The following is a 12,130-nucleotide window of genomic DNA, read 5'->3' as shown; positions in this document are numbered from 1 at the left end:
AATGAGATGAAATGTACTACTTTTAACTTTAAACATTGGCTTCATATTGTTGTAATTTTGTCATCAATTTCATTTCACTTTCTTCATTGTGGAAAACTAGTTTCACTAGTGCCAGTGACCCTTCCATGAGCCTGGGCCTGTAACAGCCTGGGCGGTGGTTGCGAGACTCGATCCTGCAGAGACAGCCCTGGCTCAATCCAGGGTCGTCTCCTGCTCTTCATATTTCATGAGTTAATAGGTTTTCTGTAAAATCTTATGTTCCTGCTGAATATTTGGCGAAAAAGGCAAGAATGAGCTGCCCAGGTTGGATGTTAGATACCCAATGGGTGTAGGTGGCATTTGGGGAGTGACTAAAAGAAGCAAAAGGGTGCTCTTACATGATTCTTTTAGTGTCGCCAGTACTAACCTGTCAGTTTGGAGTTCTGGTTAAGCTGGGTTGTCTAATGCATTGCTAAACCAGGTACAAAAAGCAATTGCTCAGGTTGCTCTCACTTTTTAATCCTATCTGAAATCCAATCTTCCCTCGATATCGGGGTGCCAGAGGTGGCAAAACTGACACCCTTATTCAAGAAAGGGTGGAAGAACATTCCTAGTAACTACAGTCCAGTTAATTTAACATCAGTGATGGGTTGGAGAGGTTTGAGTTAATTAAGAGCCAGCATGGATTTGTAAAAGGCTGATCATGCTTGACTAATCTACGAATATACGAATTAGGAGCATGAGTAGGCCACTCGGGCCCTCGAGTCTGCTCCGTCATTCAACAAGATCATGGCTGATCTGATTGTAACCTCAACTCAACATTCCCACCGACCCCGAATTTAATTTTTTGATGAAGTAACATCATAGGACCGGAGGACATAGGTGAGGTTTTAAATGATTACTTTTTATTGGTGTTCACTATGGAGAAGGACGATGTAGGTGTAGAGATCGGGGAGGGGGATTGTGATGTACTTGAACATATTAGCATTGAAAGGGAGGAAATATTAGCTGTTTTAGTGGGCTTAAAAGTGGATAAATCCTCAGGCCCAGATGAGATGTACCCCAGGCTGTTATGTGAGGCAAGGGAGGAGATTCATTGTATTTTTTGAGGAGGTGACTAGATGTGTAGATGAGGGCAAAGCAGTAGATGTAGTCTACATGGGCTTCAGTAAGGCTTTTGATAAGGTCCCGCATGAGAGATTGGTTAAGAAAGTAAGAGCCCATGGGATCCAGGGCAATTTGGATCCAAGGTTGGCTTAGTGGTAGGAGGCGGAGAGTGATGGTCGAGGGTTGTTTTTGTGGGTTGAGGCCTGTGGCCAGTGGTGTGCCACGGGGATCGGTGCTGGGATGCTTGCTGTTTGTGGTGTACATTGGTGATTTAGACGTGAATATAGGAGTTCGCGGATGACACGGAAGTTGGTGGTGCCGTAGGTGGTGGGGGGGAGGGCCTTGGATTGCAGGATGGGCTGGTGGGATGGGCTGGGCGGTGGCGGGTGGAGTTTGGTCCTTAGAGGTGTGAGGTGGTGCATTTTGGGAGGAGTGACAGGGCGGGGGAGTGTACGGTGGATGGTGGGATCCTCGGAGGTGCAGAAGGTCAGAGGGACCTTGTCCGTAGATCATTGAGGGCAGCGGCACAGGTGGGTGGGGTGGTTGGGAGGGCATGTGGGATACTTGCCTTTATTGGTCAGGACATAGAATGTGGGAGCAGGGATGTTGTGATGGAGCTGTGTGGAACGCTGGTTGGGCCGCAGCTGGAGTGCTGTGTACAGTTCTGGGCACTACACTGTAGGGGGGACGTGATGGCACTGGGGGGGAGTGGGTGCAGAGGAGATTCACCGGAGTGTTGTCTGGGCTGGAGCATTTCAGCTGTGAGGAGAGACTGAAGGGGTTGTGGTTGCTTTCCTCTGGGCGGAGAGGGCTGAGGGGGGGACGTGATTGAGGTGTACAGAATTGTGAGGGACATTGATAGATTAGATAGGAAGAAACCTTTTCCCTTAGCGGAGGGGTCAATAACCAGGGAGGGGTAGATTTAAGGTAAGGGGCAGGAGGTTTAGAGGGGATTTGAGGAAAAAAAATTTCACCCAGGGGATGGTTGGAATGTGGAGCGCGCTGCCTGGGGGGGTGGTGGAGGCGGGAACCCTCACGACATTTGGGAAGTATTTGGATGAGCGCTTGAGATGCCATGGCATGCAGGGCTGTGGGCCGGGTGCTGGAGGGTGGGAGTGGAGTGGGTAGGTGCTTGATGGTCGGCACAGACACGATGGGCCGAAGGGCCTGTTTCTGTGCTGTATGACTCTATGACTGTATTTAGCTTTGTGTCATCTGCACATTTAACCACAATGCTTTGAGACTGCTTGCCCCAGGTCATTTATGAAAATGTTAAACAAAAGAGGTCTTAAAAAGCCTATGCTACCCCACTGGTAAAAGGCTGATACCAATCAAGATTGGTGTGGGAGAAATGGGTTCCGAATCATGCGGCACTGGCACCAGTACTGGGGAAGGAGAGAGTTGTTCCGTTGGGACGGGATTCATTTGAACTATGCTGGGACCAGTGTCCTGGCGAATCGTATAACTAGCGGGGGAGGGTTCAATTGAAGGGCAGTTTAAAAAATCAAAAAGAAATGAGAGAGCAGAGGTGCAGGGTAGTGAAGAGGCGAACGATAATCAAAGTGTGATATGAAGAGGCAGAAAATATAAGCAGAAGAGTGCAGCAGAAATTAGAACCAGAATGAATAATAATGGTAAAAAGTCAAAGCTTAAGGCTCTTTATCTGAATGGACGCAGCATTTGTAACAAGATAGATGAGTTGACGGCACAAATAGAAATAAATGAATATGACTTGATAGCTATTGCAGAGACATGGTTGCAAGGTGACCAAGACTGGGAACTCAATATTCAAGGGTACTCGACGTTCCGGGAAAAATAGGCAAAAAGGAAAAAGAGGTGGGGTAGCTTTGTTCATAAAGGAAGGTATCAGTGGAGTGGTCAGTAATGATATAGGCGCAATAGATCATGATGTGGAATCAGTTTGGGTGGAAATAAGGAATAACAAGGGGAAGAAGTCACGGGTGGGAGTCGTCTATAGGCCCCTGAAGAGTTGCCTCACTGTAGAACAAAGTATAAATTGGGAAATAATGGAGGCGTGTAAGAAGGGCGGCGAAGTGGTTAGCACCGCAGCCTCACAGCTCCGGTGACCCGGGTTCGATTCTGGGTACTGCCTGTGCGGAGTTTGCAAGTTCTCCCTGTGACTGCGTGGGTTTCCGCCTGGTGCTCCGGTTTCCTCCCACAGCCAAAGACTTGCAGGGTGATGGGTAAATTGGCCATTGTAAATTGCCCCTAGTGTAGGTAGGTGGTAGGGGAATTGAGGGGATGTGGTAGGAACATGGGATTAATGTAAGATTAGTATAAATGGGTGGTTGATGGTCGGCACAGACTCGGTGGGCCGAAGGGCCTGTTTCAGTGCTGTATCTCTAAATTTAAAAAAAAATAAATAAATAGGGGCTTTGACACAAATTTTCAAATCCTCTCTGGCCACAGGAGAGGTACCAGAGGACTGGAAGACAGCGAATGTGGTACCGATATTCAAGAAGGGTAGTAGGGATAAACTAGGTAATTACCTAGTTTAACATCAGTAGTTGGGAAAATAGTGAAATAAATTCTGAGGGACAGGATTAATCTCCACTTGGAGAGGTAGGAATTAATCAGGGATAGTCAGCAAGGCTTTGACAGGGGGCGATCTTGTCTAACTAACTTGATTGAATTTTTTGAGGAGGTGACTAGATGTGTCGATGAGGATAAAGCAGTAGTTATAGTTTACATGGATTTCAGTAATGTCTTTGATAAGATCCTGCATGGGAGATTGGTTAAGAGCCCATGGGATCCTGGGCAATTTGGCAAATTGGATCCAAAATTGGCTTAGTGGCAGTATGCAGAGGGTAATGGTCGAGGGCTATCTTTGCGATTGGACGTCTGTGACCAGTGGTGTACCACAGGGATCGGTGCTGGGACCCTTGCTGTTTGTAGTGTACATTAATGATTTAGATGTGAATATAGGAGGTATGATCAGTAAGTTCGCAGATGACACGGAAATTGGTGGTGTTGTAAATAGTGAGGAGGAAATCCTTAGATTACAGGGAGATCTAGATGGGCTGGTAAAACTCCTGAAAAGTGTGAGGTAATGCATTTTGGGAGGACTAACAAGGCAAGGGAATACACAATGGATGGTAGGACCCTAGGAAGTACAGAAAGTCAGAGGGACCTTGGTGTACTTGTCCATAGATCACTGAAGGCAGCAGCACAGGTAGATAAGGTGGTTAGGAAGGCATATGGGATACTTGCCTTTATCAGCCGAGGTATAGAATATAAGAGTAGGGAGGTTATGATGGAGCTGTATAAAACGTTAGTTAGGCCACAGCTGGAGTACTGTGTGCAGTTCTGGTCACCATACTATAGGAAGGATGTGATAGCACTGGAGTGGGTGCAGAGGAGATTCACCAGGATGTTGCCTGGGTTAGAGCATTTCAGCTATGAAGAGAGACTGAAAAGGCGAGGGTTGTTTTCCTTGGAGCAGAGAAGGTTGAGGGGGGACATGATTGTGGTATACAAGATTATGAGAGGCATTAATAGTTAGATAGGAGGAAATGTTTTCCCTTAACGGAGGGGTCAAGAACCAGGGGGCATAGATTTAGGGTAAGGGGCAGGAGGTTTAAGGGAGATTTGAGGAAACATTTTTTCACCCAGAGGGTGGTTGGAAACTGGAATGCACTGCCTGAAGGGGTGGTGGAGGCAGGAACCCTCACAACATTTAAGAAGTATTTAGATGACCACTTGAAACGCCATAGCATATAAGGCTATGGGCCAAGTGCAGGAATATGGGATTAGAATAGTTGGGTGCTGTATGGCTGGCACAGACACGATGGGGCGTAGGGCCTGTTTCTGTGCTGTATAACTCTATGACTCTATGACCTTTGGGATCTGGATTCAAATTCAACCCAGATTGACCGTATGATAGACCCGGTCCACTGACTTTAAGGGTCTTGAGTGAAATAAGTTTAAGAAATCTCAGTCCAATTCATAGTGGCATGGATTCTCACGTAATTAGTAATCTCTCTTAAGAGGTCATAGGATAGCTCATATTGAAAAAGGATAAGTGTCACACTTACACAGTAGGTAATCTCTTCTAAGATTGTTATAAAGCAGAGAGAAGCTTAACTCTCAACTGTCTATTAAAAATTCTCGTGTTCACTAACATCAGTTGCACTCTGAATGACTTTTATGGAAGTCTTCTCACACTGACCTCATCTACTTACACTGTATAACTTGAGGGTATCCTTGTGACTTAATGATAATTGTGTCTCATTTTGCACTCCAGGTGGACTAAGCAAAAACTTGATTAGATAAGTTTGATATGAATCTGTTACGACCATGAATCTGTGAGAAAGGTGTCCAGGGGTCTTTTGCTGTCTTCACTTGGTCTTATTGTAACAGGGGGTTTAATTTTAAACACATTGTGTTTTCACTCCCCCTTTGTGAATCCTTGTTCACTGCTTTCCAATTATAAGGCAAAGAAATGAGCATAAACAGGCTTTCTTCGGTTTAAAGGAGAAAAATGAAATTTGTTAAACCTTAAACTTAAACTCTAATAGGGTTAATGCCTATGGATAAACGACGCACCCACACTAGCATGCACATTCGGTACACACATGCAATTAGGGACAGAAAAGAGCAGAAGAAAAATAAAGGGGAGAGGTTTGAGGCAGTCTCTAAAGAGGTTTCTTGTTACTGTTTCTGTGTTCCAGCTCGCCGTAGAGTCCTAGATTGCAGACGGCTCTTACTTTTCGTTGGGGCCCAGTATTCTTCTTAAACTTTGTTCACTGTTTAAAACTTTTCTCTCTTGGGGTTCATGTGTCTTCAATGGTTTCCGAAGCTGGTGAGAGTGAGATGAAAGCAGTTAGGAGAGAGGTCTTCTTAGTCCAGGAGAAAAGTTCTTTCTGATCTCTTTCCCTGTTGGAAGTTCAAATTCAAAACAACACCAATGGTCAGTCATGTGACCAAAACTGGTCTGACCACTTCTGTGTATTTGGCCATCTTAGTAGTTAACCTGGAATGCTTGAACGTCTGGTAATCAAAAGTCCATTGTTGGTTGAATGTGTCAGGGCATGGTCCTTTGTCCCTTGTTCCAACACTGTTGGTTACCATGGGGCTTGCAGTTTTAAGTTTTAATGTTCATGTGGCGAAATAATATCTCATCCTTGGCAGATGGGGGGTTTGCCTGACAAATCATTAAGCTGCTTTATTTTACAGTTATGATCAGATTTTGTTGGTTCAATCAGTGCTTGTTCTAACATAATACCAAACTAATGAACAATATACTTTCCCACATCAGTGGATTGTCTTTCTTGATTGAGACAAATGTCAAGCTAGGTTATTTGTTTGGAATGGGGTTTGAACTCACAATCTTCTGACTTAGTTACTATTGGGCTAAGGCTGACACCTTTAAAAATATGTATATATTTTGAGGAGGATTTACAGATGGAGAAGCAGAGATTTATGGCTGGTATTTGGGAGCAGGGCCCCACCTATGATGGGCTGAAGGGAGTGGGATGTTCAGAAGTCCTGGAGATCGCAGAGATAGTGTTGGGCACTGGGTACGAGGAAGCCTGTTCAGGTCAGCAAGATGCAGATGATGAGAGAGTGGATTCTTAATGTGGAACAGAATATATATAGCAGAAATGTGGATAAGTTGGAGTTTATGGAAGGAGAAGGACAGGAAACCTGAAAGAGAATTTGAGGATTTGAATCTGGAGTTGATGGCGATTAAGAGTTTCAGTGGAAAGGAGGCAGAAGATACTATGTACATGCACCAGTTTAGCCTGAATGCATGGCTAACTCCACCTCCTTGCCCAATGTCAAGGGAGTGGAGTTTTTGGCAGGAACAGAAAGGAATGGCTTCGGTCTTCCCAATGTTGAGCCAGAGGAAAATGTAACTTATCCAAAACTTGATTTTGGACCAGAAGTCTGATAATAGAGATAATCAAGGGGTCAAGAAAAGAGACTGATATTAAATACAGACATCTGAAAGCTGACCCCCTACTTGCAGCTGATGCCACCAAAGGGCAGCATGTAGATAGAGGAACGTAGAGGCCAACGGTAGATTCTTGAGAAACCCTGGAGTGAGTGCTTTGTTCTGTAGTCCCCTTCTCATACTACTTTTCCTTAGCAATCAAGCATGCTGCTGGTTTGCTGCACCCTCAATGTAATGACTGAAAAGTGTATCTGGTCAGTCTAAAGAGGTTTTCTTTTTATTGATATTTGTAGTGGTTCTAAACAAAATTTTGATCAACAGACTGTCAGGTGGTTCTATCAGGAGTGGTTCGAAACATCATTGGATGCTTGGCTGGAAGACAGAATACTGAGACAATCGGCTTTAGTGAACTAAAATAACTTTTCTCATCTATGCTGATAAATTTTCCTCTTCTGCCCAAAACAGACACTTAGAACCATAGAAAAATTACAGCACAGTAGGAGGCCATTCAGCCCATCGTGTCTGCCCCGGCCGAAAAAACTAGCCACCCAATCTAATGCCACCTGGTTCATAGCCTTGCAGGTTACAGCACTTCAGGTGTATGTCCAGGTACCTTTTAAATGAATTGAGGGTTTCTGCCTCCACCACCATTCCTGGCAGTGAATTCCAGACACTCACCACCCTCTGGGTGAAAAAGTTTTTCCTCATGTCCCCTCTAATCCTTCTGCAAATCACCTTAAATCTGTGCCTCCTGGTAACTGACCTCTCTGCTAGGGGAAACAGCTCTTTCTTGTCTACTCTATCTAGTCCCCTTATAATTTTGTACACTTCAAATTCAAATACTTCACATTATTTTAATTTCTGCTGGTGTTTTAAAGGAACATTTTTCAGTTAGGGTGGTAGCCGGAAATTATCTTCCTTCCACGCAAGTAACTTGCTTCAATGAACCATGCATAATCTGCTGTATTATAGACTCTACCCTGTCCAGTGTCTTGCTAAAAGCAGAGAGGTTTGACGCTAGGTAAAATAAATATATCTTTTTTTTTTAGAGTTCTCCAGATGCTGCTTATATTGCAAGACATGTTGGACTGCAAATTGGAATTCCTATCCCAGTACCTGCCTTAACTGTAAACAGACTCTGTGGATCTGGTTTCCAGTCAATCGTCTCTGGAGCGCAGGTACTAAACAACTGCAATGCATTCTGCATGAGTGGATTAAGCACAGAATTCCACACTTAACCAATATTATTATATTTTTTTTAAATGGAAACTATTACACTATATGTGAGGGCATTTATTTTTCTTCCATTCCTTGGTCTCCTGACTTTTACCACTGATGGTATAAGATATGACCAGTACTGCTCAGAGTTAGTTGTGAGGCGGACTGGAAATCCTCTGATTTTTATCTTCCAAGGTTGCCAGTAATGAAGTGCCTATTTTCTAGTTATCATCTTCTTTGCACTACCACAACTGAGACTGGGGTCTCAATGAATGAAGGGAAATGGGTGTGCACTGTCTCTCTGTCCAATTACTAAATGTGTTAGTACTAATAAAACATGCAGAGTATTGGGATACTTTAATATTCTAGCCAAAGCCTGTGCTTATTAGTTGCCTCATCGTGATGAATCTCCATTGTGGGGGCAGGTCTTCACGGTGGAGGACACTACAAACATCCCACAGATATCAGATAAGCAAGGAGCTAATGGGAGGAAAGATCTTGTAACAGTCTCTATCACGAGGGACAAAGTATTTGACAAACTAATGGGACTAAAGGCAGACAAGTCACCAGGACCTGATGGCCTACATCCAAGGGTTTTAAAAGAAGTGGCTGCAGAGATAGTGGAGGTATTGGTCAAAATATTCCAGAACTCATTGGATTCCAGCAAGGGGGGGGGGGGGGGGGGGGGTATCCCAGCAGATTGGAAAACCGCTAATGTGACGCCCCTGTTCAAGAAGGGAGGGCGACAAAAAGCAGGAAACTACAGGCCAGTCAGCCTAAAATCAGTTGTTGAAAATGCTAGATTCCATTATTAAGGAAGAAATAGCAGGACATTTAGAAAAGCTTAACGCATTCAAACAGAGTCAACATGGTTTTGTGAAAGGGAAATCATAGTTTGACAAATTTGCTCAAGTTCTTTGAGGATGTAACAAGCAGAGTTGGTAAAGGGGAATCAGTAGATGTAGTGTATTTGGATTTCCAGAAGGCATTCGATAAGTTGCCACATAAAAGATTATTGCACAAGATAGGAGCTCACAGTATTGGGGGTCATGTATTAGCATGGATTGAGGATTGGTTAACACACAGAAGACAGAGAGTCGGGATTAATGGGTCTTTTTCAGGTTGGAAAGATGTAACTAGTGGAGTGTCACAAGGATCAGTCCTAGGGCCTCAATTATTTACTATCTATATTAATGACTTGGAGGAGGAGGCAGAGTGTAATATATCCAAATTTGCTGACGATACAAAAATAGGTGGGAGGGCATGTTGTGATGAGGACATAAGGAATCTACAAGGGGATATATTTAGGTTGAGTGAATGGGCAAAAACTTGGTAGATGGAGTTTAATGTGGGAAAGTGTGAGGTCATGCACTTTGGTAGGAAGAATCAAAAGGCAGACTATTATTTAAATGGAGAGAGACTCCAAAAAGGTTCAGCACAGAGGGATCTGGGTGTTCTTGTGCATGAAACACAAAAAGTTAGCATGCAGATGCAGCAAGTAATTAAGAAGGCAAATGGAATTTTGGCCTTTATGGCTGGGCGTTGGAGTTTAAAATAGGGAAGTCTTGTTACAACTGTACAAAGTGTTGGTGAGGCCGCACCTGGAGTACTGTGTACAGTTTTGGTCCCCATATTTAAGAAAGGATATACTGGCATTGGAGGCAGTTCAAAAAAGATTCACTAGGCTGATTCCTGGGATGAGGGGGTTGACTGATCAAAAACGGCTAAACAGGTTAGGCCTTTATTCATTAGTTTAGAAGAATGAGGGGTGATCTTATTGAAACGTACAAGATTCTGAGGGGGCTTGACAGTGTAGATGTTGAGAAGATGTTTCCAATAGTGGAGGAATCTCGAACTAGGGGACACAGTTACAGAATTAGGGGACACTCATTTAAAACTTAGATGAGAAGGGATTTTTTTCTCTGAGGGTAGTGAATATCTGGAATTCTCTACCCTAGAGAGTTGTGGACGCTAGATCACTGAAAGTATTTAAAGAGGAGGTAGATAGATTTTTGAAATATTGGGGAGTTGAGGGCTATGAGGAGCTGGCATGAAAGAGGAGTTGAGTTCTGGGGCAGGTCAACCATGATCTTATTGAATGGCGGGCAGGCTTGGGGGCCGAATGGCCTACTCCTGTTCCTATTTCCTATGTTCTAAGTACATGCTATCCTTATAGGCACACTCCCAATTACCAAAGTTCAGATACCAAGGCACAAATTAACAATTGCCAATACTTACGGACTCCAAGTGTGCACTGGCATCTTGCTGGAGCCTTATTAGTTTAAGTCATGCAGATTACCAGCACAGCTTCCTGCTTCTAATATAAAAACAGAAAATTCAGGAAATACTCACTCAGCAGGTCAGGCATCATCTGTGGAGAGAGAAACAGAGATTTGGAAGTCTGCTTCCTGCTTGTTCAGCTGAGATCAATATTATCAGGAGCTGAGATAGGGGAGGTGAAATCCCACATCCTAATGATGGATCTACTGTCCAGTTCCAATCAATGAGCTAGCCTGGCTGCCTGGTGTCCTTGGGTAAATTTTGGCCTCAACTGGCCCAGGTCTACTATGGAAGGTTGACTTGGTTCCAATCTTCCATCACCAGGCATGTCATCTTGGAGTTTACTTGATCACAAAGGTAAAGAGTTTACCTCTGCACTCCTTCTCAGGAGCATAGTTACTAGTTAATCATCAGAAGACCAGTGAGAGTGCATTTGAGCCCTTACTAGGTAAACAGCAGATACCAATAACGGTCCTTACAAGTGGCATGGTGAGCAGAACGATTCACTATAAACTGTGTAAGTGCGCTGTCACCATCCTCCTGCTAACAGCATAGATACACAACATACTTGAATGATGAATCTACTAATTGGAGGTGCAGAGGTTCAGCTTCCTTCTCTACGATCATCATGATAAATATGGAACCCTGGATATTGTTATGACCAACCACTCCAGTCGAAGCCCCCAATCAAAGTAAATGATTCTGATTGTGTTGGGAGAAACGCACTGTTAATTCAATCCCGTCACTCCACAGATCGCCTAACATATTTAAAACTTTACAAATTAAAGAAAGACCCAGCCAAATTGTACCATCTATTAACCCCCGAATGAGGCTAACCAAACCAGGTGTCTTTAAATCAACTCTTTAATTAGAAGAACTAAATTCTTAAACACTATGATGATATAAACAACATTTAAAAATGGAAAAAAATTAGAGTCCTTGCAACTTTACAGTCCAATGTTGCTTGAAGTCCTCACAAGATGTTGCTTGAAGTCCTCACAGCCGTCTGATGTGGAAAAAAGGTTCTCCCACAGTTCAACAGTCCGTAATCTAACTCCAACAGTAGGTGGTGCTTTCCTTCTCCAGTGAATTTCAACAATTAATGACTTGCAAAAACTTTCAATAGAATCAATCTGACTTTAGAGTTTTCTGAGGGTTAAAAGATTGTCACAGTCTAATTTCCCTTCCTTCAGTTTAAATTATCAGAGATCTCTGTTTTGGTTTGACTTTTTTAGAATTTTGAGAGATAATAATAAACAGACCAAAATCCTCTTCCTTCACTTTAAATGGTTGAGAGCTCTTTTTCCAGGTGCTGTCATCACAGCTGCATGTCTGTGTGTCCTCTCTGTTCTGTTAGAACAAACTGTCTTCAACTAAAAAGCCGGTTTAAAATTGAATTGTAACAAATGTATCACTTAATACTCACTTCTAGTGGCTGTGGCTGTATCTATGGTAACGAGAATGCACCCTTTGAATCGCAGTCTCCAAACGGCTGTTTCTAAGGCAACGAAAAGGCACCTTCCTACAACTCCTGAGGCTTGCTGGTTCTTAAAGCAGTAATGATCCTTTGCAAGCCTTAAAGGCAAACCGCATATTCCCGGAACAAAAAACTACAGGACCATGACAATA

The 12,130-nt window shown here is 43.5% G+C and overlaps 1 protein-coding gene across 1 annotated transcript in view; it reads left to right on the top strand.

Moving 5' to 3' along the window:
- The window catches only part of acaa2 (acetyl-CoA acyltransferase 2), a 73,763-nt gene that overhangs the window by 19,219 nt on the left and 42,414 nt on the right, over window positions 1-12,130 (top strand). Inside the window, exon 3 of the mRNA XM_068030526.1 lies at window positions 8,053-8,181. Within this exon, the coding sequence (XP_067886627.1) occupies window positions 8,053-8,181 (129 nt within the window). The remainder of the gene's footprint in view (window positions 1-8,052; window positions 8,182-12,130) is intronic.

The sequence above is a fragment of the Heterodontus francisci genome, chromosome 1 (assembly GCF_036365525.1).
Source record: "Heterodontus francisci isolate sHetFra1 chromosome 1, sHetFra1.hap1, whole genome shotgun sequence".
Classification (NCBI taxonomy): domain Eukaryota; kingdom Metazoa; phylum Chordata; class Chondrichthyes; order Heterodontiformes; family Heterodontidae; genus Heterodontus; species Heterodontus francisci.
Note: the sequence above shows the minus strand (reverse complement) of the source record. Positions and strands in the feature narration are given on the sequence as shown.